Source organism: Xiphophorus couchianus, chromosome 12, assembly GCF_001444195.1.
Source record: "Xiphophorus couchianus chromosome 12, X_couchianus-1.0, whole genome shotgun sequence".
NCBI lineage: Eukaryota > Metazoa > Chordata > Actinopteri > Cyprinodontiformes > Poeciliidae > Xiphophorus > Xiphophorus couchianus.
The window spans coordinates 6648929-6674945 of record NC_040239.1 but is presented as its reverse complement, the minus strand read 5'-3'; the positions used below and the strand labels follow the sequence as shown (position 1 = coordinate 6674945).

Below are 26017 nucleotides of genomic sequence, written 5' to 3'. Positions count from 1 at the left end.
AATGGTGATTTCATTCTGTAAACCTTGTAGTTGTCATGAAAACTTACTCTGTGAATTTATCCTGCTAGGTGGCAGGATTTCTTTACAATTCACTCCTGCTGAGCCTGAAGTTTCTCCATCCTCCACAGTTTCTTTTCCTTATTTATGCTTTACAGGCCTTTCATTTCGCATGTGTTTATAGCTTTAGAAATACCAAAGTCTGCATCAGACAATGGATCATAGCCCACCAAGTGAGCTCAACTGAAATTATTTTAGGGATGTTTTATTGATGTAATAATAGAGATCAAAGTTATTTAGCATTGTGGCTCAAAATCAGTAGAAATCTTCTTTCTAACATTGAGGCCAACTGTGAAATTTCAATTTTTAGGGTAAAATATAAATATTTACCAAGTTCTGTGTTAGATTCAAACTCTTTCTCTTGATGCCTTAATTCACACAAAAGAAGTTTTGACCGAGCAATTTAAGATTGTTTCTTCTTAAAAATCATTCTGTATTGGCCTAATGTCATTTTGAGAAGAAGGAATTCATATTATTATCAAAATGAGCATAAATAAACACCTGAAATATATTACTGTGTGTAATGATGCTACATAATATACCAGTTTTATTTTTTAATTGAATACCTGAAATAAATTATATTTTCAATGATGTTATAATTAACTGAGATGTAACTCTATTTGCACGACTTTGCTGATGAATTTGAAAAGTTTATTGATTTTGCTCCTTTTGTGTAAAAGCATAGTTTGTCTTTCTGTTTTTGTAGGGTTATGTGGGACCATCAGGACCGCTTGGACCCCCTGGATCGAAAGGTGAAAAGGTATATCAACCATGTATTTGTTCGCCTGTAAGCCACCGGCTGTCAAATTGTGTTATGAGCCCCGGGGGACTTGTCATATGTCAGATTGTTTTGGTGCACAACTACTTGTTTGAGACCAGATCTCTGTTCCTAATTATTGCCTTCTTGGTCTGTCTTAGTGTCATTGTCTGTCCCCAAAGTTACCTCTAATTTAATCTGTGATATGAACCTGGACAAATCCAATTAACTCAGCACAGTTAAATGTGTATAATTAGCCAGGCACCTGGACTTCTTCTCATAATTTTGCAGATATTAGCCACATAATTTGTGTTTATTTGACAGAAGCACTGTGTAATATGTGTATACACTGTGCACCAGAGTTTAGTGATACACTCATTTGCATTTTTTTAGTCCCTGGGCAGAAGCCATCTGGATGCGGTTATTTGTTGTTTTCTCATTCCCAGTATCCTCAATATAATTGCTGTTGCCTGCGCTCTAATTAATGCAGTATCACGCTATCACCCAGGCCATTTTAGAATTTATGATAGTCAATTTAGCGCCAGGTACTTCTGGCACTGAAACTACAATGTCCATACAAATCTAAATTATAGTTGAAGGTACGGCTTATTGCTTTTCATCTGTGCAGTTGTCAGGCGTCTTTGCCCCCTAGCCTTAACTATTTATCCCTCTTATAGTTTCATTGTTGGGTTCTGTATTTATTTATTTCATTCCCCACATGTGCATCCTGTAATTGTTTAAATTATACATGCATCCATTTCTATTGTTTAATGAATAACACAAAAGCTCCCAGAGCTAACCAGCTTCATTTATGTGTAATAGGATCATTGCTGGTAATAGCTTTGGAAAATGACTTGCCTTTCTTTGAAAGAGGACCCCCTGCTTTTAAAGAAACATGTAACACAGCCACTCTTTCTGTTCAGGTCAGTGGATTTAATAGTGAAAACATCTGACTGTTGTCTTTGGCTTCTTGCTTAGGGTGAACAGGGAGATGACGGCAAGGTAGAGGGTCTTCCAGGTCCCCAAGGTGACAGAGTGAGTTTCCGTCCTGCACCAGATCTTTGTGTGCCTTGTGTTAGCAGCAGCCTGCTAACACAAGACACACATTGTTTTCATCTGAATTCAGGGTTCTCCCGGAGACAGAGGGGAACGAGGAGAGCCAGGTGACCCAGGACACATAGTAAGTTGGCATAAGACAACAATAATATCCCCCAAATCTATAATTACACAAATGAGCAAAAATAAATGACCTTTTTTTGTTAGGGTGTAATTGGTTTCAATGGGCCTAGAGGTGAAGCAGGTGCACCAGGTCTTCCTGTAGGTATCCATTTTCTGGCTTCTAACGTGTTAAGTATCATTTTACCAATCATATATCAGTTGAATCATGCAAAGTCCAATAATGTTTATATGAATGATCCTTTTCAGGGACATCCAGGGCTGAAGGGACAACCAGGTCTGAAAGGATCCAAAGGTGATCAGGTAAAGACATAAATCAAATAGTTATGTGGGATTGAGTGAGAAAGTAAGATTATTTGTTCAATTTCATATACATTTTTTTCTTACCACAAATTCAGAAGATGGCTTTTTGTTGCTTTAGGGTCCTAAAGGAAAATCAGGCGTAACAGGAGCATCTGGGATCAGAGGACCATCAGTGAGTTGCACTGACATTAGGTCTAAAGTGTATTCGCTCCTTATGAGCCTTTATGCTTATTTCTGACAAAATGTGTCCTGAAAAATAAAGACACATTAAACTGGTTGCACAAGAGTGTGTGTCCTCCAACTGATAATGTGTTGAACCTCCACCTTAATGCCACCTCTCAGCTTACCAAGGCCTGTCACACCACCCTGCAGAAGTTCTGCTAATCTTGCAGATTGTTTAACATTCTGTTGTTCACAGTCTTCCTCAGGTCATCCCACACAGTTTATATCAGCAGTAGTTCTGGACTCTTATGTTGTTTTGGATGTATGCTTGGACTCACAGTGATGCTAGGTGCAAAAGGTCATGAACATGCGTTCACCAAATATTAGTTTAACTTTGTGAACACTTATGCAACTAGGGTTTGTAAACTAATTTTACAGAATATATTTGCTTGTTTTCATTTATAGGACAAGATTTTGATTATTTTAATCTGTTTTTTTACACCACAAAAAATTATCTTTTAACAGGGGTGCATACACTTTTTAAATCTACCATATTTTTTGTCGAAGAGTTGTTGTACTGTACACATTAAATATTTGCTTAGCAATAGTGTTTATTTTGCATTTTTTTGTCCTAAGGGCCCACAGGGGCCATCTGGCCCACGTGGGGTCCTGGGCAGGGAGGGACTGGAGGGCCCACCTGGGATGGATGGCTTACCTGGTAAAGATGGAAGTAATGGAGTCAAGGTGAGCTCATTGTCTGAGAAACATATTTAAATGAGAGAGAAATTAAACAAAATCATTTCTTTTTTTCTGTTGCTCACTATTGGTGCTTTGGAATTAGGGGGATCAAGGAGAGGACGGAGAAGTTGGTTTACCTGGAAAACCAGGGATGCCAGGCGGAAAGGGGGTGACGGGACTTTCAGGAAGCCAGGGCTCCTTTGGCTCAAAGGTATGAAGGCTGGGTTAACTGCATTTTTTCATTTTAACTGGCTGTGCTAAAAATGATAAAAGGAACTTTTATAAATAAGAATGCAAGAAAATATTTCCATTGACAGTCATAACAGCCAACAAGCTTTAATCTGTTGGAACAGCCTCTCTTGGCATTTATGTAGCAATTGCTGCCTGTTTATGTTACTTTTTTATTGTGCCTGACTCCACTTCAAGCCTGTATGGCCTCTTAAAATACCCCATGCAATGCAGTAATCAGTGTTGCAAAATAGATGACACAATTTATTTGCACGGCCGTTCCAGGAATATAAAAATGCAAAATTCATGATGTTTGAGAAGAGAATTAATTACAGCCACAGAGAAGCTGAATTTATTAGTTCTGCAGTAACAATCAGTTTTTATCTCCTGGGCAACTCCTGGGATAGGAAGCAAAATTATGGGTCATATTTTGGAAACATGTTGGATTTATTAGAGTTGAAGCTTTGATTGTTGTTTTGTACCCCAATGTCAAATACATATTTTAAGAATGCACCTGAATGACATTATGGAAAGTAACTTGGGAGTTGCATTTTCAGCAGTAATATTTTCATGCAGGCCACACTAATTTACAGTTGTGAACTATAAATTTGTTGTAATAGTAACTTCTACTGGTTTGTCAACATAAAAGTGCCAAAGCTGTGGTGTAAGTTGCAAAGGAAGATGTTCATGTGTGTGTTTCAGGGGGACAGGGGTTCACCAGGACAGGTGGGCCCAGCAGGGAAGAGAGGTTTTGTTGGTGTGATGGGATTACCGGGAAAGCCAGGAGACCTGGGAGCAAAAGGCCAAACAGTTAGAAGAGATTTCCTTTAATTGGCCAAATTTCTTTAAATGACACTATTATTTGATTTTCTGATGGCTGCTATTTTATTTTTGTCAGGGGGATAGTGGTGAGCAGGGCTACCCAGGAGTACTGGGCATGTTTGGTCCAAAGGTGAGTAACCAAGAACTCTTTGTTTCAAGAGTTCAACTTTTGCATTTCCAAACATCTGTCTGGAGGCTGGGCTTGGCATTTAGCAGAAGAATGTCCTAAAAATTATGTTCAGGGTTAGCCAAGGTACTTTTGTTAAGATTAAATGCCTAAAATTATCTGGTTAAATGATTATGTTGTGTTTGAGAGAATTAGGCTTCAAAGCTAAGAGTATTATTGTATAATGCCCTTGAGTGACCTCTGTTCAGCCACAACTGTTTTATTTTTAGCCATTTTGCACTTAAGATAAAACCAGCTGATAAATCTGCATGGAGTTTATTAGCTTAAGTCTTTCATATGAAATCCTCTGAGTGATGCCAAAAAATGACCCTGTAATGGAGCTCTTTGTGAATAACTATTGTTAATGCTCAGTAGTTGATCTAACTCTGAAGCTTTTAGCAAAGATAGAAACAGTAAAAGTGGGATTAAAGTGTAGAGGCTCTAAAATGTCTGGTGATTGTCCGGTAAAGCTATGCTAGCAGAGGATTTGAAGCTAACCCTGCATTTGAACTTTTAGTAGAATAAAATGTGTTGTGCCTTTGGTCACCTTAAGTCTGGAAAAAGCAATTTTTTAACTAGGGAACTTGGAGTAAAACTGACACAAAAAATCTTATTGAAGTAGTTCTAACAATCGGTGCAAGAGTGAAAAGGGTAATCTGCTCTATCTTGTATTTAGAGGGTGTAAAAAAGTTAATACTGCATTAGAATATTCATCCATCCATCCATTTTCTGTTCACCCTTGTCCCTAATGGGGTCGGGAGGGTTGCTGGTGCCCATCTCCAGCTACGTTCCGGGCGAGAGGCGGGGTACACCCTGGACAGGTCGCCAGTCTGTCGCAGGGCAACACAGAGACATACAGGACAAACAACCATTCACACACACACTCACACCTAGGGAGAATTTAGAGAAACCAATTAACCTGACAGTCATGTTTTTGGACTGTGGGAGGAAGCCGGAGTACCCGGAGAGAACCCACGCATGCACAGGAAGAACATGCAAACTCCATGCAGAAAGACCCCGGCCGGGAATCGAACCCAGGACCTTCTTGCTGCAAGGCAACAGTGCTACCAACTGCGCCACTGTGCAGCCCCCGCATTAGAATATTGATTTTCATAAAACAATTTGTCTCATAACTTATCAAAATCAATCTGAAGAGAAAATATTTTTCATTTCCAATCATCTAATTATGTCACATTGACATGATGATATGTGTTTGTGTGTTTATGTTTATTTAAAATCAACACACAATTAGTTTCAGCTATGAATGAAAATGTTTAAACTAATAAACAAAATTAGCAATCCAATCAGTATCAACTTGCTGCTGATGAACTGATGATCTGTCATGGATTTCTAAAATAAAAGAGATTTTAACCCAGATAAACTGTTTTTAAGATGATCTTACCTTCAAAGTTTGTGAATAAAAAGGTTACGTAATCCTGGCTTTAATTAAACTTTACACGAAATAAAGAAAAGTATGATGCAGACTTTGAATAATTTAAATTTAACACAGTCGAAGATAGGGAAACAGGCACTGTGGAGATTTTGGACGACTTCTGAATTCAGCTTAGTGGAAGAGTTAACTTTGGAGGGAGTTGAACAACTTACTATGAAATCAGTGTCTCCATTTATGCATAAAGACTATACCATAACTGCTTGCACATGTGCTATCACACAAACCAACAAGATAATAACAACCTAACTGGATCATAAACTCTTCATTTGAGATACTCTGCTGTCATTAATGTGTTACTTTTAACTAACTATACTCTTTAAAGGCCGTTTGAATTGAAAGATTACAGTTCATATCTGATAATCTCAACATATCCTTTGCTCCACGAAGATTTCTTGTTACTTTTCCCGAGGTCTGGTTTTTAACTTGCATGTATTTTGCACTGAGATGTGTTGATGTGTTTCCAGGGATCCCCAGGGGACATTGGCCTAGCAGGAATACAGGGACCAAAAGGACCACGAGGATTGATGGTAAACTGATAACAAATAACAGCTTGCCAGCTCAGTGCAGTATTTCAGCCAACTCTGGGGCACTGAAATCTCCCAAACTGCACATTTGGCATGAAAAATAAGTGCGGCCTCATCAGAAGCTTCATCACATGTGTCCTTAGTCACTTACATGCCTCTGCTTTTCAGGGTGCGGTGGGAGCCTTGGGCCCCGTTGGCATCATTGGGCCCAGCGGTCATCCAGTATGTACCTCATCCCTCATCCTGTGTGCCAGGCTTTATGTGAGTCCTCTCTGCCTTCGTAGCAGTGATGGAGTGATCGTCTGTTTTTTGTCTCCTCACCAGGGACCTCAGGGTGACAAAGGAAGTCGCGGGGAGACGGTGCGTGGCGCTGTTTTGATGAATCCTTGTCTGTCTGTACTGTGAGCACAGAATAGGATACTTAGCAAGGAGACAGCACACCACTCAGCCTCCTCCTGCCCTTCAGCACTTTTCATTTCCTATTGTGTTCCGCTGTTTGTTGTTACACTCACAGTGACACTTAGCTGCTGTGGAAAACCTGTCAGTGTGACAAATGTAGGCCTCTTGCACGTCTCAGAGCTTTTTAAGAGGTTTGTTGAGCGCTCGCATACAGCATAATTTACGGGCGCTCTCCGAAAACGCCTACATTCACATCCAGGTCTGTAGTGTGAAAATTGGATTTGCTATGTGGAATAAGATTTTTAAGTAAGAAGTTGCAACAGGCAGAAGAGTAATTTTAGCAATAAAGTACACCAGATAAAGATGGTAAGTTTTTTTTTTTTTTTTTAGAAATGATAAAGTTTTTCTGCCTTTATTCTTATTTCATAATCAGTTTCTTTTTCTCCCTAAGGGGTTACCAGGACCAAATGTAAGTAGTTTTTAATATATGTGTAAGAACAAAATTACTATATATTGTTATATAAAATGTAAATGTTTTAATTTCTTAATTTTTTAATTATTTTTTAGGGATCGCCTGGTCCTCGAGGACCACCTGGGCCACCAGTAGGTTTTCCTTTTTGCATGTTAAACACATGAAAAATAGATAAATTACTTTCACATTCATTAATACTTCATATAGTGTCAGCTTGTCACAGTCTACAGACAACTTTCAGGTTTGTGTTGTGCACTGATTTGCAAAACTACAAATTTCTCTGGGACTTTTCCACATTTGGCACACTAAAGACACAACTTTCAATGTATTTATATTGTTACCATTTGTCATAAACCAAGCACATAACTGTTCTGTGTTGGTTTATAAAAATGTTTTAAAAATCCTAATGTTGTAAAATGCCACTATGTGCCTGGAAAATACATAATACTGCACCTTTAACTTGCATGCAAAATGGTGGAATGGTGGAAAACTAACACTGCACTGTTGCGTTCACTGACGTCTAGGGATTTTCTTCTAGTGGTGGATGTGTTCCAGCTTATCAGCAACAACATAAAGTGTGTCATAACATAGTGTTACTTCACTCTTTCTCCCTGGGTTTTTATTTGTGGCTATCTGGTGTCTGTGTCACACACACTGTGTGTTTTTGTGGTGCTTTTGATGAATTTTTAAGAGGCAGATCAGTGATTTTCAAACCACACAAAGGAAGCTAGTAGGGACTCTCTACTTTCTTTGTTCATTTTTTCTCTACTGTTTTGTGGTCAGCAAGGGAGCACAGTCTTCATAGTTTTTTGTCTTCTTGTTGGGCATATTTCTTTTATTTTGAGTTAGTAAATGTGGCAATATTCTGCTGTGGGGATACTTTTCTTTAGCAGGGGCAGGGAAATTGGTCAGAGCTGATGGGCATGTGGATGAAGCGAAGCTCAGAGCAACCCTAAAAGAAAATTTGCAATAGACTTTGCAACTGGGCTACAGCAACAAAGCATGGGTCCCTGGGTCAGAATGGCCCAATCTATGTCCCAACCGAAACTGAATTGAAAATCTGTCAGAACTTAAAAACTACTATTCAAAGATGCTGTGCATCCAGTAAGACTGAGCTTTAGCTATTTTGCTAAACTAAACCCTCCTATAGTTAGCTTAATATGAACAAATTTTATGTTCAGAATTTATGCTTTTGTTTTTTCACTATTGAATATCAAATTTGCTACAATGAGCAATGAAGGTTTAGCTCAGCATAGGTCAGCAAAACATAAACAAACTGAATTCTAATGCATGGCACTGGAAATATTTGAACCTACCAAATATATCAAACAATCATTCATTTGTCTTATTTAAATCTTAGATATTGCAATGTTTGACATTAATTTTGAGGTCTGACAGAAAAAAAAACATCTCTAGTCCCAGCTTCTGGTTTCTTGGTCAACATGAAGTGACCACACATTAAAATGTCTAAAATTCAGATTTTAAGATTAGATTTCATTTTTCGTATGTGGAAAAATGGCACATTTTAGACACATTCTTGGTGGAAAACTATTAGAGGAATAAAAATGCAGAGGGTGAACTGTAACTGTGTTATTTGGAGCAGATAATCTTTCTTTTCAGGCCTGCCTTTGTTCCTTTGTGATCAGCTGTGTTGTAGCCGGCCGCTCGTCTCCTCTGCAGTTATGGATAATTTATTTTCTATTCATGCATCATTTCATGCACATCATTAATTTGTCTCTGCGTATCTTCATATTTAGTGAGAATAGAACACCATAACTCTAGATTATAGATTATTATAAAGACGCTTGACACACACAGTAGAAGAAAGCTAACAAGAAGAGCAGATGGGGCTGAGATTGCTGTATTAATGCCTCTTTTCTTTTGCTGGTTTGAAGGGCCTTCCAAGTTCTGAGCATTTACTAGTAAGTTTGTTTCTTCTCACATCATAATTTGGGGTTTAATGCTGACAAAATACAAACTAAGTGTGTCTTCTGACTGCAGAGAAATGAAGCTCTCCGTCCTGCTTTGGAAATCATCATGGATCCTCCTGCTGTTCTACAGCAAGAGGTCAGTTTTTAATGGAACTGTAAGCCATGATATGATTTTCTTCTTTAAACTGCAGAACATTTTGACCCTAAACTGTGTAAAAACTCACATTAACACTAGAATTATCAAAGCATGGACTTGCCCATGTTAGACCAAGGCACGGAGATCTTGAAGACCCTTCACCACCTCAGCACGTTGATCCACAGCCTGAAGAACCCGCTGGGAACCAGACGCAACCCGGCTCGAACCTGCCTGGATCTTTACAACTGTGAGCAGCGGATGTACGACGGTGAGGAGTCGTTTAACTGGATGTTGCGTCTATGCACTTGTTCTGTGTCAGTTAGTCAGACTTTGTTTTCTTCTGTGGTTGATTTCTTTTCGCAGGAGCTTACTGGATCGATCCAAACCTTGGATGCAGTGCAGACAGCATTGAAGTGATGTGTAACTTCACTGGTGGAGGACAAACTTGTCTGAAACCTATTACAGTTTCAAAGGTTTGAACTTGTTTGCATTTCTTCTTAACCAAACCTACAGGGCCTTCCACAATGTAATGACAAACATCAATGTTTATATGATACGTTAAGAGAATGGCTGAACCTTTTATGACAAATGAAGATCTAAAAAGAGAGGCATGCATTTGTTTCCAGCCCCCTTTAGTCTGTTATCCCTAAATTAAATCAACAAATTTGACTTATGGTGCAATTGCAAGAAGAAAGGTATTGTTGAAATTCAACTATTTGGCCATTAGAACTCTGTATGTTGTGAAAAACCTGACATCCCACATTACTATTCAGATGGTAAAAAATGGTGGGATAATCTGGGTGTGGTGATGTTTTCCTTCAGGAGAGACAGGGACACTTATAAGAGATTATGGATAGATGGTGGGTGGTAAATAGATGTCATTCATGGAATAAAAGGTAGTACTGCTTTGTAGGGTCACTTTCCATTAGGACAAATATAAACATTCAACTAGAATATTTATATTTAAATTAGATTACTTTGATTTAAATCAAAGTAATCTAATTTAGAATCTATGATATGACTTGAAAATTGTTATTCAATAATGCATTTCATCCCATTTGACTGGGCTTGAGCTAATTTGCAAAAAAAAAAAAAAAAAGGACTTTCTACTGTGGTTACAACAATAAATTGGTTCAAGCTTAATACAAATCCATGACACATATTTAAAATTTTTATTTGCATAAAATTCTCAAAGTATGAACTGTCTGCATTGGTCTATCACACAAAAGCCAATTCAACAACACTGAAGATTGTGAAGTGATAAAATGTGGAAAAAAAGTTCCTAGAGGTATGAATACTTTTACGAAGCTTTGTAGATGAAGCTGTAATGAACATTTAACTCTCAGATTCTACAGAGGGTACAAGTAGGGGAATGAACACATAACTGTAATTATCCTTAAGGGAAATGCTCCAGATAAATCTCAAAAAGGGATATCCAACAAAAAAGCTAAAGAAGCAAAGAGTTTAAGACTGTAAATATCACTTGTGACAAACAGGCGTGTAGCCGTCCTGGTTTTTGCTTTTAAGCATGCTTTTGGAACAATTTGGATGGCCTGTTAGAACAGTAAATCTAAATGTATTGCATTAAGTCTCCAGAGTTGGATACAATCAAATGCACTCTCATCTGGAAAGTAAATTTCTTTATCTAACCTTCGTCTGTTGGAGTTATTTTATCTTTAATATACAGGGTAAAATGTTTGGATTCCACACAATGGCAAAGGCGTAGGCCAACATATTTCCAGCAGAAGGAGCAAAGAAAATTATAAAAACATAAAGTCATTCTTAATTCAGAATCTGTCATACAGATAGATGTAAGTGATTCATAGAATAATGGGTTTATTTTTAGGCTTAGATCAGCAAGAATGACTTAAAACTTTGAAAAAGCAGTAGTTGATCATATTTCTGAGTGAATTACGTCAGTGTAAGTTCTGTTTAAAATAAATCACACACATTAGATCAAACTAGACCACCAACATCTGCAGTTTATTTGAATGTGGTGAAAAGTTGTGCTGTTTTTTAGGGGACATTATGAAAAGCTTGATGTGGCTTAATAAATCCAAACATCTATTCATTTATCCATCATTTACCTGTAACAGCTTGTCTGTGCCAGGTTACGGTGAGTTTTGGTGCCTAAGGTAAACCCTAAACAGAGCTGAACAGAAACACAAAGACACACAGGACAAACAAACATACACACACACCCACAACTGCAGAGACCATTTGAATTAAGAGTGATTGTTTTGGACTGTTGGAGGAAGCCAAAGTATCCAAGCACAAGCTTATGGGGAGAACATGCAAACTGTTTGCAGAAACTGTATGTTTAAGAGCTCTTCTTGGTATGCATTCAATCTAGGCAGGTGACCATGTCTTGGTAGGTCTGCAGTTGTGCCAAACGATTTTCATTTTTAGACTTTGGCTTGCAGATATGAAGTTTGACACATTAATTACTAACCCTTCTCCCTGATGTGTCTGTTGTATTCTGTGGTCTTCATGATGCTATTTGTTCTCTAACGGTCTTAAGAAACCTTTGAGGCCTTCAGTTGTATTGAAAGTGAGATTTACTTACACAAAGGCAGACATTGTTAATAATCATAATGTATGAAGGGAATTGGTTGAGCTGGATTTGACTTGGAGGCATCAGAGTGAAGAGGTTTAACAACCAATGAATGCTGCCACACTGTTTATAAAAGGTTTTGAAAGGCACAGCAGTGATTGAGAAATTTTAGAGAGCTCTGATTTAGGTTTTTGGTCTGTAAGTCGCCTTAGCTTTTTCCAGGCAAATGATGACAAAAAAGCTTAATGTGATGTGATAACCACAAAATCAGATTTTTTCCCACGTTAGAGCTCATTTCAAGACGTGTCCATGTTTTAGTACTAAAATATCCTTTTTTGATACACTAAATCATGTTAATCAGTCTGAAGTGTTCCAGTTTCTCAGTACTGGTCATATGTTTTCTCTGTAGTTGGAAATTGGAGTGGGTCAAATCCAGATGAATTTTATCCACCTGCTGAGCACCGAGGCTGTGCAGCACATCATAATTCACTGCCTCAACGCCTCTGTGTGGGCCGAAGGTCCCACCCAGCAGCCTTCACCCAGGTCCGTAAGCTTCAAGGCCTGGACCGGGGAGGAGATCCAGCCGGGGGACCTTCTGGAGCCTCAGATACCCAGGGACGACTGCTGCGTATGGCTCTTTTTATTAACACATAGATTGACAGTAACAATGTGATGACCTTTCTAACATTAAATAATTACTAATGAATGTCTCTAAAGCTGTAAATTGGGATACTCACGTGTAAACATTGATGGTTCATTTAGCAGATCACTGCAGTCTACTGCGAACCAAACTTTTTTGTTCTGATGCTGTGCTGACAACAACCACAACTAATTTGCAATAATGCTGATGTTTATGCATATAAATAAGTTTGTGGTCTTAATAGCTACAGTAGGGGAGATGTTTAGACTTCTAACAAAGTTCCTCAGATCCCTCATTTTGCACCTTATTGGGGTTCAAATAACCCCAATATTAAAGCTTTAATAATCAACTTTAATTGCTAAAAGTTAAATTGCTGCCTAAATTGTGTGATGCACAATTCTCAAATTAACTGATTTTGGTTCACATTCAATATAGTATGGCTGATTAAGGTCAAGGATTTAACTTTGACAAATTTATTCAGCAGCAACCCTTATTTATGAAGCATTTTTCAAAGCTTTTCCTGCACACAGTTGAAGCTAATTTTGTTTCTGCTTTTGCCTTTCATCTTCGCAGAAAACAAACGTTTTGGAAAGCTCCCTTCAGGGTTAAGATTTTCATTAATTCTTGTTTGCAGTATTGATGTCTAGACAGGAAAACAAGAGACTTTTGGCAAGTTTGCAGTGCAATCGCCTTTGTTTACAGGAGGTGATTCCTCTGGTGCAGAAGCTGGCAGTATAATTGTTTTTTGCAATCAACCATAAAACACAAAGAAGTAAAAGATGGAAAGGGTCTGTTAGCTTGGCAGCTGCTGACAGCATTTCAGTTTAGTTTTTTATTGTGTTTTTGCATTTTTACATGGACAGACTTTATGAGAAACAATCCTCTATAAGGAAGATGCATTAAAGAAGGAAAGGGAAAGGTTGTTTTAAAAAATACCTTCTGTAGAACTGGCTCAACTAAAAGTCATAAACTAAGCAATTTCCCATCCATTGTATCGCTAAACAGTAAACAATAGCTTTTTAATTGGATACATAAATACATAAAATGTTAGACATTTTTACCAATTTGTGCATGAATGAAACATAATGCAGCTTTTAAAGTGATTCTGCTACACCGTTTTAGATAGTTAAGCTGAACCACAATTTTAGCCTTTCATTAGAAATGCGCAAATTATATTGATATCAAGCAAGTAACATGGTGTTTTCTTTGATAGAGATACTTGTTTGAAATTTAATTAAAAAAAAAAAAACAAAACCCAAATGATCTCCTTTTACATTTCAATTAGAAATGGCAGAATGCATTAAGCTGCAGCATTAATCTAATGTTTGTCTCTGCTGTAGCTGCAAACACAAATTGGCTTGCCTGCAGCAGGCTCCTGCACAATAACAGAAACTGGGGCACAGAGGCAATTTGCATGACTTCAATTTTTTGATAGTTGGGTCTTGGTTTTTTGTCTTATTTTGGTTTATTTAGCTAAAGTCAGACATTACATTAGACGTACTAATCAATAACAGGTCTCCACCAAGAAAAAAATACATTCACTCTTCACTGTATTGGCCACCTATTACTAGGTCGGATCACCATTTTCGTATAGATTGTTCTTAATTCTTCATTTGCATTGTAGATTCTGAAGTGGTAAAAACATTCTTCAGAGATTTCGGTGCACATTGACATGATGGCATAATGCAGTTACTGCAGATTTGTAATCTGATCCATGGGGGGAATTTCCTGTTCCACCACATCCCAGAATTGCGTTGGGTTGAGGTCTGGTGACTGTGGAGATTTGTGTTCTATTTTTAAGACCAGTAGATTAGCAGTTTCTACAATACTCAGACAATGTTTGAACATGGCAACAATGCAAGTCACTGAAATCTCCTGGTCCCCCTTCTGAAGCCTCGTTTGACCTTAAACAAGTTGCTTTTACCATGTCTTAATGTTTACTGGAGTTAAATTACTATCCTGTGATTGGTTGAGTCAATATTTTTGTAGGGTAATTGAACAGGTATTTAATTATGTGATCCTTGAGTGTTTGTGCACAATGGCCAAAACCACATTTGGTGTGTGTGTTTAGAAAAATTTAACACAACAGACTTTCCAGATGCGCAGAGAGTAAATTCACAACTCTTCTGCACATAAAGAAGCAAGTTTGTCCTCAAAATGTCTCAGTCTATAGAACATCACTCCCAAATAAATTTTTTTTGAAGCAAGGAGAAGTTGCTTCGAGTTCTCCAGAAAACATATGCCATTCACGCCTGTGATCATTTGAACTTCTCTGTTCATCTATAAAGTTTTCACATCTCTTTATTTTTTAAAACATTTTATGTTACAGCTTTATTACAAATTGTTTCAAATTTATCCCTTCTGTCTTTTGAATGTTTTATTAAATTGAAAACCAAGAAATCTAATTTATGATCATATTCACAGCCTTTACTTACACTTTCTTGATCAAATTTTGGAGGAATTACAAACTCAAGACTTTTTGAATATGATAGCACAAGCTTAGCTCACCGATCTTTAGGCAATTTGGCCCACTCTTCTTTGCAGAACTTTTCAAGCTCCATTAAACCATGAGATCTTCACCATGTGCCTTGTGCACCCTGGAGCAAGTTTTGATCCAGAATATCTCTGCTTTGAATACTTTCTGGATGCACAGTACAAAAAGCAAAGGGACCATTTCCACTGGAAATTGTTACCTGGTAGCTCTGTTCATTATTCAAAGTGACTGGTGATCTTTTCATAAAAAGGCAGGTTGTATATATGTACAGTACAGACCAAAGGTTTGGACACACCTTTCTAATTCAATGGGTTTTCTTTATTTTCATGATTATTTATAAGGCAAGAAATCCCACTTATTAACCTGACAGGGCAGGTTGACCTGTGAAGTGGAAACCATTTCAGGTGACGACCTCTTGAAGCTCATCAAGAAAAGTGTGTGCAAAGCAGTAATCACAGCAAAAGGTTGATACTTTGAAGAAACTAGAATATAAGGGGTATTTTCAGTTGTTTTACACTTTTTTGTTTAGTGCATATTTCCACATGTGTTATTCATAGTTTTGATGCCTTCAGTGTGAATCTACAATGTCAATAGTCATGAAAATAAAGGAAACTCATTGAATTAAAAGGTGTGTCCAAACTTTTGGTCTGTACTGTATATATATAAAAAAAGAAAAGCTGATAAAATTTAGATCTACTCCACTTGCGTTAATCTCTGGAATAGAAATTAGAAATTTACCTCCACTTTCGATATTCCTGTAGAAAAGGTAGAACTGGATTTTGCCATCACTTTGTCTTCTGCCTCATGTGTTGTTATATAATTGTATCTTTCAGATCAGAGACGGACGCTGGCATCAGACCCACTTCATCTTCCAGAGCCAAGACCCAACTTTGCTTCCCATCATAGATGTGCACAATTTGCCAACCACAGAGCCCGGCGCGCGGTTTCACCTCGAGGTCGGACCTGTTTGCTTCCTGTAGCGCCGACTCTGAACACTTCACAAAGGAGCGACTGCATTAAAGCTTTGAAACGGAGGAAGAACATCAAAGATTTTGTACTTTCGAAAACAACGAAGCCCTCCACCCTACCTATGAAAAATGCTTGGACTGCAAAATAAAAACAACAAGACAAAAACAACAGCAGGGACACTATAAAAAGACAGCTCATTGAAATTGCAGAGATAAAACTTCTGGCCCAACTGAAAACAAAGACTTGGTTGTGTGATACAAGAGCCGGTTGCTTCCTTCGGAAAAATTAGATGAGCATCTTAAACTTGTCATCTCTGAAACCTTGTTGTATATTTTTATTCATGGTCTGACGAACCGTTCTGCAAAAAATTGTACAAAAATATGGAAATTATACATCTTGAAATGAAACTATTTATAGATGTAAATGTACTCTGTACTGTGTTAAAGTGCAATTGCTATAGTTTGCAACGTGTAGGGATATACAGTCATATCACCCATTCAGGTATCCAATGTTACTCCAGGTGTTTCTGCTTGAGCCTCAATTAGCAGCTCGGTGATGAGTGTTCGTGTAGGTATGTTCACAGTGTTGTGTGGCACTTTTAGTGCAAACGTGGAGCAAAGATGTCAAAAATGCTACCTCGCTTTGCACCGCTCAACTCGACGCAAACTGAAGCCACGACCTGATCTAATCTGGGACAACATAGAGGTGACACCTGGTGCTAAAGCTGTGCACACTCTGGGGATAAACTCTTGTCAGCGCTCATCCGAGCTATCTCTGTGCTTTAAAAGGGAAGAATGTATAGTATACACACACACAATTTCTTGAAGTATCATCTTGACAGTTTAACGATTATTTGTATAATTTTCAATACCATAAGTTAAGTTTTTCTTGTCAAATGTAAGTTTATTATCTGCAACCATTTAGTATCAATAATTTCTATTTAAAACTTATTTAAATATTCATTAGCTCCCCACCTCAGAAGCAGATACCAGCGCTTTAAAGGTTATTTAAGATGCAACAAATATGATTGGTCTCACCAGTCTGTGAACTCAGAGGATTTCTAACATGACAGAATACAATGTAAATATCAGTTTTTGTTGTGTGAACAATCTTTTTTTTTGATGCTGAATAAAGTTTTAATGACTCCACAGGTAATTGAGATAAAGTGTGAAACTCTTTAGAAACAGCTTTTATATAATACATGTTTTAACAAGATCAAATAATTTAAATTTCAAATATGAAAAACACAACTCAATGATCCTCACAGTGTTAAATATCCAAGTTTACATGAAGTTGTAAACTTGCATAGTAAAAACGTTTGAGTAAATATTTAAAAGAATACAATGAGTACGCTATATAGCACTCATTTTCCTATTTTTAATGAGCCAACTGTATGAAAAACAAAGAGTCATAAAGCCTATTGACATGTCAGCTGCGTATGTTGGATTTACAATACATTTTTTAATGCTATACCTTTAACATATTAACTGACAAAATGTTATTACATCCAACAATATTACACTTTATTACATTTTAGTTGGCCAAAATGGTTACATTTGCAAACATTAAATGACTCTAAATTACTATAATACGCCTACTTTTTCTTCCCATCTTCTGTGATAAAACAAACAAACCAACAAAAAACTCACTGAGACACTTTATTCAAAATGCCTTTATTCTCAGGCTTTTGCATGTTAACATCCCTCATCGTGGGCACATGGCATGGCGACCCCCATCAATCGGTAGGTTCACTCCAGTAATGAAGCTGGCAGCGTCGGACGCCAGGAAGGCAATGCTGTGCGCCACCTCTTCCACCTCACCCGGCCGGCCAAGGGCGTGCGTCTGTTTGCACTTTTCAAGAAACTGAGGATTGGAAAGTCAACAAGGATGTTTGGATGTGTGAAGAGTGTTGGGCAAATTTATGTAACAATGAAATCCAATTCAGACTGTAACAGCTAATATTTTTAATAATCAAATATTTGTTAGAACGTATAATAAATGAAGCATGAATAAACTGCAATTGGCACCGATAAATGGACTGTTACGAGCCCTAATATTTAATCAAACAACTGACCAATTCCATTCATTGCTTTTTATGATCTTGTGACTTGAGCCAGTCAGGAAAAGAAGTGTTACAACTACTCACTGTTTTACACAGCTTTCCTTTATTTACAACACAGTATAATAAATCTGTTTTAACAGTGGTGTGCTTGCAGGCCAATTTACACAGATTGCAATTTGAAATTTGTTTCAAAAAAGCCTACATCAGGTAAAACAGACACCAAGAACATAAAAGGCTGTCTGTTTAAAAGTCCCTCATGCAAAATAGACTCGGTTCGACCAGCATTTGTTGTTTTATTACCTGGGTATACTGGCCCTCATCCAGCCCAGCTCTTCTGTGGACATCTGTGATAATCACTCCAGGACTAAAGAGATTAAAAACACAAATACAGAATAAACATCTTATAATATGTTTATTATAAGAAATAGAACGAACTATTTAGTTCTGTGAAAGTAATAATTTCAGAAAAAGAAACAGTAAGAGCTTCCAGTCACGTACCAGACAGAGTTTACTCTGACTTGCTTCGATGCCAGCTCTACAGGTAAAATGAAGCAGTCATATAATGCTCAGTACATGTAAGTGCAGTGCAGTACTTTCTATTAAAAACAATATTTATCTTACCAAGAGCTATACAACGTGTAAACTGGTCAATGGCGGATTTGGACATGCAGTAAGCCAACACACCAGGGAACTGAAAAGAAGACACATCTCAATTTTTACGTTTAGAACAAAACATGATGCACATGCTTTACAGTGTTTCCATTAACAGTTTGCATCCCGATGGATGAACTTATCAATCCCTCCACAGGAAAATCTATGTATCACAGCAGCACAAAACAAAACTGCAAACTGCAGTAAACAACTCACAATGGCAATCAAATCACACAAAAAATCTAATTTCAGTAGAAAACAATATAAAATATAAGGATAACTAAAAGCTATACACCATGTAAAAAAATAGTTGTTTAAGAAGGATACTCACAGATCTCTGTCCATTCACACTGGAAACATTGACAATGGAGCCTTTGGTCCTGATCAGGTGGGGTACACAGAGCTGAGTCAGGTGGTAGACCGATCTGATCAGGGAAACAGAAAAGATATAGTGCCGGAAAAATCAGCTTAAGAATCAAATATGAAGTCACCATCATCTAAAAGTGGGTAAAAAGGGACAGATTCCTTGTCAACAAGGGTATTATTATTGCTGAAGGGAAAATAATCCCACATCTGTGACTGGATTCAGTAGTGTGATAACAGCAATATCACACCTGCCCACAAACATTCACACAATTTGTGTCAGACGGCTTTTTGCTGCTGCTGAGATCTGATGTTTGTGTTGAATTAATGCTGTTTGGAAATCTGTGGGTAAAGGAAATGTTTTTTTTTTATGACATGCTGTTTTCTTTCAATGTTCACCTTCATTTAACACACAAATTGAATTGATGTTGTAGAAAGTGTGATAAATGAGACAAGAGAGAGAAAACACATGAAATGCTACTCCAAAGTTCTCTTTGTCCTTCATTTCAGTTCATTTTAGTTTATTTATATAGCACTCATTCACAACGACGATTGTCTCAAACTAAAACATTTGTAGTTTATATATAGAAATATGGATTCAAACAGGAATACAAAAAGACAAAAAAAACAAACAAAGAATCACTGGCCCTGGAGTACTTTCTATGTTAAAGCACAAACAAGTTCAAGTGTTTTATCTACAGTTGTGGTCAAAAGTTTACATACACTTGTAAAAAACATAATGTCATGGCTGTCTTGAGTTTCCAATAAGTTCTACAACTCTTATTTTTCTGTGATAGAGTGATCGGAACACATACCTGTTTGTCACAAAAAACAGTCATAAAGTTTGGTTCTTTCATAAATTTATTATGGGTCTGCTGAAAATGTCACCAAATCTGCTGGGTCAAAAATATACATACAGCAACATAAATTGTCAATTTTGGTGATGTAGAGAGTTGTGTCAATCAAATTAGCTTCATGTCATGGCCTCTTCACTTCTTGTAAGTGATTCTGATTGACTACAGCTGTTGACTTCTCATGAGCCCATTTAAATAGGGCTCATTTGACCCAGTGATTAGACTCAGCCACAAAAGCTACAATGGGAAAGTCAAAGGAACTCAGTGTGGATCTGAAAAAGCGAATTATTGACTTGAACAAGTCAGGGAAGTCACTTGGAGCCATTTCAAAGCAGCTACAGGTCCCAAGAGCAACTGTGCAGACAATTATTCGCAAGTATAAAGTGCATGGAACAGTTGTGTCACTGCCACGATCAGGAAGAAAACGCAAGCTATCACATGCTGCCGAGAGGAGATTGGTCAGGATGGTCAAGAGTCAACCAAGAATCACCAAAAAGCAGGTCTGCAAGGATTTGGAGATCTGCTTTTTGATCTCCAAATCAAAAAGCAGATCAAAAAGCACGCTTGACTGTGTCAGTCTCCACAGTCAAGCGTGTTTTACATTGCCATGGACTGAGAGGCTGCCGTGCAAGAAAGAAGCCCTTGCTACAGAAAAGGCACCTTAAGACTCGGCTGAAGTTTGCTGCTGATCACATGGACAAAGATAAAACCTTCTGGAGGAAAGTTCTGTGGTCAGACGAAACAAAAATTGAGCTGTTTGGCCACAACACCCAGCAATATGTGTGGAGGGGAAAAGGTGAGGCCTTTAATCCCAGGAACACCATGCCTACTGTCAAGCATGGTGGTGGTAGTATTATGCTCTGGGGCTGTTTTGCTGCCAGTGGAACTGGTTCTTTGCAGAAAGTAAATGGGATAATGAAGAAGGAGGATTACCTCCAAATTCTGCAGGAAAACTTAAAACCATCAGCCCGAAGGTTGGGTCTTGGGTGCAGTTGGGTGTTCCAACAGGACAATGACCCAAAACACACATCAAAAGTGGTAAAGGAATGGCTAAACCAGGCTAGAATTAAGGTTTTAGAATGGCCTCCCCAAAGTCCTGACTTAAACCCCATTGAGAACATGTGGACAGTGCTAAAGAAACAGGTTCATGCAAGAAAACCATCACATTTAGCTGAACTGCACCAATTCTGTCAAGAAGAGTGGTCAAACATTCGACCTGAAGCTTGCCAGGAGCTTGTGGATGGCTACCAAAAGCGCCTAGTTGCCGTGAAAATGGCCAAGGGACATGCAACAAAATACTAATGTTGCTGTATGTATATTTTTGACCCAGCAGATTTGGTGACATTTTCAGCAGACCCATAATAAATTTATGAAAGAACTAAACTTTATGACTGTTTTTTGTGACAAACAGGTATGTGTTCCGATCACTCTATCACAGAAAAATAAGAGTTGTAGAACTTATTGGAAACTCAAGGCAGCCATGACATTATGTTTTGTATAAGTGTATGTAAACGTTTGACCACAACTGTATACAGAGAACAGATTAAGTAACAGACAGCAATAGCTCAGGTCCTGTTGTCGAATGGTGTCACAGCTAAAAAGAAATGCTGTGGATGATATAATATGCTATATAGCGGGAAAGCAGAACAGAAGCTATAACCTCAAATAATGAGCAATTGGAGAGTAGTAGGAAAAGGTAGTACAGTGAGGAAATAAATGTGCTATAGAAAATTGATTTTCTTAATACAGTGGGTACATCATCAAAAACATTTTCAAGACAAAGTTCACAATACATTTGCATAATAGCAGTTCTTCACCTTTGAATAAATAAACACATGTAAGACTGAAAAGGCTGCTTCATGGTGGGGAAAAAATTCATAACAGGGTTTTTTCTTTTTTATAAAGTCACAGATGCCACAATTATCACTGCCTCTAACAGCCTCTAAAAATAAACGTAATCAAATCATTATTATTATTATCTATACTTTAAATGTTTCAGCTGATTAGATTATTTTAATTAGTAATCCAAGACTGTTTTTATCTGGGGTGTAAATATAAAACTACAGAGACCTCATTTCTTAGACTCTGTCCACCAGGTGCATGAGTGTCATGTTTATCCTGTCACCATGTACAACACGGAAGATGTTGAGAGGTTACGAAAAATCTCGAATGTTGACATTGAACTGCAGAAAAGAATAGCATTGGTGTCAACAAGTCTCCATAAAAACTTAAAATAAAATCTTCATGCTAGCTAGTTGTTTAGGATTGATGGAAGGAAAAAGCATTTTTAGTCCTATTTTCCACAAACTTAAAAATGTGAAATTTGCTAAAACCTTCTAGAATTTACCTCATACTGTAAACAACAAAATGAAGAAGTTTATTGCTCAGTGAGAGATTATGCTACTGCAATAAAATATTAATTTATTTTTGGACGTTTTACACCTCTTTAACAGGGGTACTGATAAAAGAAGAGGGTATAGAGATAGATCATATGGCTTTAAAAAATAATAAACTGCTTTTAATAATATTAAGTGATAAAACAAACAAATTCATTGGTTCAATTATCAGAAGAATAAAAGTTTGGGTTTTTTTACATTTGTGAATGGAATTGGAAGACATGTAAGAATTTGTTTTATTATCTAAAGAAGTGAAAATTGTATTTCTTATATGCCTATTCAAAATACAATTTAAAGGGTTGGTTCACCTGATTCAGTTACACTAGACTTGGTGCCTTTTGCACAGCTTTAGTATCAGCATCCTACTTTCTTGCAAACTAAAGCTATATATAAGGCACTAACAGTAAAAACAATAAACTTGATAAGGTAAAGCCCTCCCCACACTCTTCTAATAAAGAATGTTTTAATATAACATATATATATATATAATTAATGGTATAATGATATAATTAATGCAAAATGACTTAAGTGATGATAGATTGGATGCTGAGGAAAAATTAGACTAAACCTATCAGGATACAAGCAACATGAAAGAACCCTCAGGTATTTTTTGAAGATTTTTTCCTTGTAGTTTTAAAACTGTAAAACACGTGATACAAAAATACCAAATGCTAAACTACAAATTTCCCCCTAGACTCATCATCTGACATATAAAGGAGAACACAAGAAATAAAAACAACTGAAACCAATCAGATTATTCCTGAGAGCCGTTCTTTTAATAATCGAGAAGGCAATAAAAGTATCTTGCCCAGAGCTGCAGCTGCAGCAGTAACAACTCAAGGAGAAGATAATGAATTTTTATCACATGGAAAACAGAAACACAAGGTTATGATTAAAAAACTCTCTTTCTCCTAAATTGTATTCATAATTCTTCAAATGATGTGAAACTTTCATATTATAATGAATGTAATCTATTAATGCCTAATGGGATTTTTTTTAACTGTACTCAATGGCTGCACATAATCAAAAACAGCATTAGGAGTTCATACAATACAGGATACAAACTTCCATTATTCTTTCAAGGTGCATGAAGGGAAATTAAAAAATGATTAAAACCTTTTTGCTTCCAGTAATTGTTGCAGACATTTGTCCTTCCCTCTGCTGAAAAGCTTTCTGAAGATGCAGATTTCAGAAATCTGCATCTTCTGCATCTGCATCTAGATTTTTGACTAGGGAATATCTGTGTTTGACTTGCCAGGAAACACATGGAAACCCAATAGTGATTATATGGAATGTTTTTCAATAAGAGGATGAGATAAGCTGAACACAACAATGCAGGCAAGCTAAAGAATGCTATTAAAGCATCCGGTGCTTCCTTAGCAACCCATGTACCGATCTGTTTCACTCTTTCAGCTAATTTATTGAAATAAATGAACTTCTCTGTGATATTTGAAACTGACCAAAACCCATCTGTATTTTACAGAAAATCACATAGGCTCTTATAACAAACAGCCCAAAATAAAATTGTTGAATTTTAAATCTTACAATTCCAAATGTATTGAAACATGAAATCTGTAAGCAACAATATCTGATGGCTGAAAGTTTCAGCCATCAGATATTTAAGATTAAAGACCACTCTGGGAGAAATACATAAAGTGTATTATTAGAAACAATCAACATAAAAATCAGACAAACTCATTAGGTATGCAACACAACAGACGAGGCTGAAAATAAATATTAAATGGCTTGGAGGCCCCTAAGAAAGCTCTGGAATAAAGAGAAATCACAGTGCAGAGGAAAGTGCAGCAAGGCATAAAACACTGTTTAAACTCTACCTACAAACAAAACTTCTAAATTATCAAAATAAATAAACGCAGCTGCCTTGCAGGCACCCCGAGGTCACATAAACTGGACTAAAGTGGACTAAAGCATCTTTTGGTTGGACCACACAAAATTACCTTTTAAAGACAAAAAAATCAACATCCGATTGATTTTAATCTCATGAGAAAAGTTCCTTTTGCAACATCTAAATCAGTGTGAAACTGAGTATCACAAGTTTCTGAGTATCTGAGACTGAAAATAACCGACTGATTAGAGATTTTAAGAATGCATTTCTATGTATTTTGTACACAGAAATATAAATCCAAAATTGAGTTGAGCTGACTTTCTAAATATATATTTGATCTACATCCACATACATTTGAATGGTGTCTCCCATGAATCCTACCTGACGTTAACATTCATGACCTTGTCATACTGAGCCAAGTCTGAGGTCTCAATGCTGCCCATAGCCAGGATGCCAGCGCTGTTAACCAGGACATCCAGCCGGCCAAAGCGGCTAATGGTCTGTTCCACAGTCTTCCTCACTGTGTCTTCATCAGTCAGGTCTCCAGGAAGAAGCAGAGGCTGTAGAAGAAAACTGACACTATATTATTATTCATTTGATAAAAAAGAAAGTCAAAATTTTACACTTGCAGTAAAATGTTTTATTTACAATACAAACTTGAAGCAGAAAAATGTAGTTATGGTGAATCAGTTGTAGATCATTCAGAGAGTTTTCATTCATAAAATCTTTGATAAGAAATAAATATGTTTAAAAAATACTGAAACCCTAGCCAATCTGCTCATATTTACTAAATATTGGCTAATTCTCGGGGTTATAAACGGAAATTGTTTGAATGCACCTGTTTATACTTTTGGCTCAATGCAAATTTGTACACAGATCCTAGGAAAAGAGTGTACCTCAGCAGCGCCACATTCGACGCACTGCTTGGCTACTTTCTGCAGGTTCTGCACGTCTCGGCCGTTCAGAGCCAGCAGAGCTCCGAGTTTAGCGAACAGCACGCTGGTACCAGCCCCGATCCCCGAGCTGGCTCCAGTTATCAGGGACACCTTCCCCCTCAGTGATGACACCTGCAAAAAAATAAAACACCAACATAGAAACCGAAACTATCAGATGACTGCACACAAAGGTAAACAAACATGCAGAAGGAAGCTTTTCTTCAACTGCATTTAACGAAAAACGCGAATTAACCATCTTAAAGTACGACTCACTTTAAACGCGTCTTCTGAAGCCATTTTTGAACGTTTTGCTTATGTCTATGGTTTCTAATCCAGGACCAGCAAGGTCTGTCCACCACTGATGACGTAATATGACAAACCAGCACCAGATTTTTAGTTTATTATGCGAACAGGTGCTACAGGTGCCTCCTAAAAAACATGAATCAATTCTAAAAGTAAAACGTTTGTCTTTTAGAGTTATTACACGCGGTGATATAATTTGGTAGTTTATTTTTGTTTATTTTAATAACTATGGCGTCATAAGACTGACCACAAGGTCATTTGCGACTACAATTCAAGAGTGTTGCAAATTTGCCCCAAATTAGGGTATTTCACTGAATTGTGACAGTATTTCTATAAATGGAACATGTTTGTACAACGCAACATTTGTTTTCAGTTTGAAATTAAAATGTGTTATTAAGCTCACATGGCAAAAAGTTTGTACACCCCTGTGTACAGGTAACAAAACCCCACATCCCTTGAGAACATGAAAACGGTAGAAACAAAAGTTTTGGTATCACTTACCTTCCTGGAATTATTGGATACTATTTTAATCCAATAATAAATTCTTCATACATGCTAGGAACACTCCAGGTTTGTCGCAATGACATTATGACATGATTAAAGCTAAAATAAGTCCATTTAAATAA

General features: G+C 37.2%; 2 protein-coding genes across 4 annotated transcripts in view; one reads left to right on the top strand and one right to left on the bottom strand.

Moving 5' to 3' along the window:
• The window catches only part of col27a1b (collagen, type XXVII, alpha 1b), an 81667-nt gene extending 64531 nt beyond the window's left edge, over positions 1-17136 (top strand). For 2 of the 3 annotated variants that reach the window (XM_028033936.1, XM_028033935.1), the window contains exons 41-61: positions 764-817; positions 1793-1849; positions 1941-1994; positions 2078-2131; positions 2240-2293; positions 2412-2465; positions 3092-3199; positions 3297-3404; positions 4124-4231; positions 4320-4373; positions 6327-6389; positions 6555-6608; positions 6711-6746; positions 7237-7254; positions 7353-7388; positions 9153-9179; positions 9259-9324; positions 9424-9592; positions 9688-9797; positions 12288-12506; positions 15846-17136. In XM_028033936.1, the coding sequence (XP_027889737.1) occupies positions 764-817; positions 1793-1849; positions 1941-1994; positions 2078-2131; positions 2240-2293; positions 2412-2465; positions 3092-3199; positions 3297-3404; positions 4124-4231; positions 4320-4373; positions 6327-6389; positions 6555-6608; positions 6711-6746; positions 7237-7254; positions 7353-7388; positions 9153-9179; positions 9259-9324; positions 9424-9592; positions 9688-9797; positions 12288-12506; positions 15846-15992 (1650 nt within the window). In that variant the 3' untranslated portion in view covers positions 15993-17136. Of the gene's footprint in view, positions 1-763; positions 818-1792; positions 1850-1940; positions 1995-2077; positions 2132-2239; positions 2294-2411; positions 2466-3091; positions 3200-3296; positions 3405-4123; positions 4232-4319; positions 4374-6326; positions 6390-6554; positions 6609-6710; positions 6747-7236; positions 7255-7352; positions 7389-9152; positions 9180-9258; positions 9325-9423; positions 9593-9687; positions 9798-12287; positions 12507-15845 lie in introns of those variants that run through there. The other variant, XM_028033937.1, reaches the window with a different exon arrangement.
• A 501-nt stretch (positions 17137-17637) lies between these two features.
• On the bottom strand, positions 17638-25474 carry LOC114154641 (3-oxoacyl-[acyl-carrier-protein] reductase FabG). The gene is made up of 8 exons (XM_028033938.1): positions 25362-25474; positions 25050-25220; positions 24535-24713; positions 19026-19119; positions 18665-18734; positions 18542-18578; positions 18344-18407; positions 17638-17844 (listed from the first exon to the last, which is right to left on the bottom strand). The coding sequence occupies exons 1-8, from the start codon at positions 25383-25385 to the stop codon at positions 17686-17688; spliced, it is 798 nt and encodes a 265-aa protein (XP_027889739.1). The 5' UTR covers positions 25386-25474; the 3' UTR covers positions 17638-17685.
• Positions 25475-26017: the final 543 nt, after the last annotated feature.

Excerpts from the sequence above, each read along its gene's own strand:
- LOC114154641 (XM_028033938.1), bottom strand. The coding sequence starts at position 25,385 with ATGGCTTCAGAAGACGCGTTTAAA. Across the intron at positions 25,221-25,361 it reads CTTCAGAAGACGCGTTTAAA|GTGTCATCACTGAGGGGGAA; the intron begins GTGAGTCGTACT and ends ATTTTTTTGCAG. Across the intron at positions 24,714-25,049 it reads TCGAATGTGGCGCTGCTGAG|CCTCTGCTTCTTCCTGGAGA; the intron begins GTACACTCTTTT and ends TTTCTTCTACAG.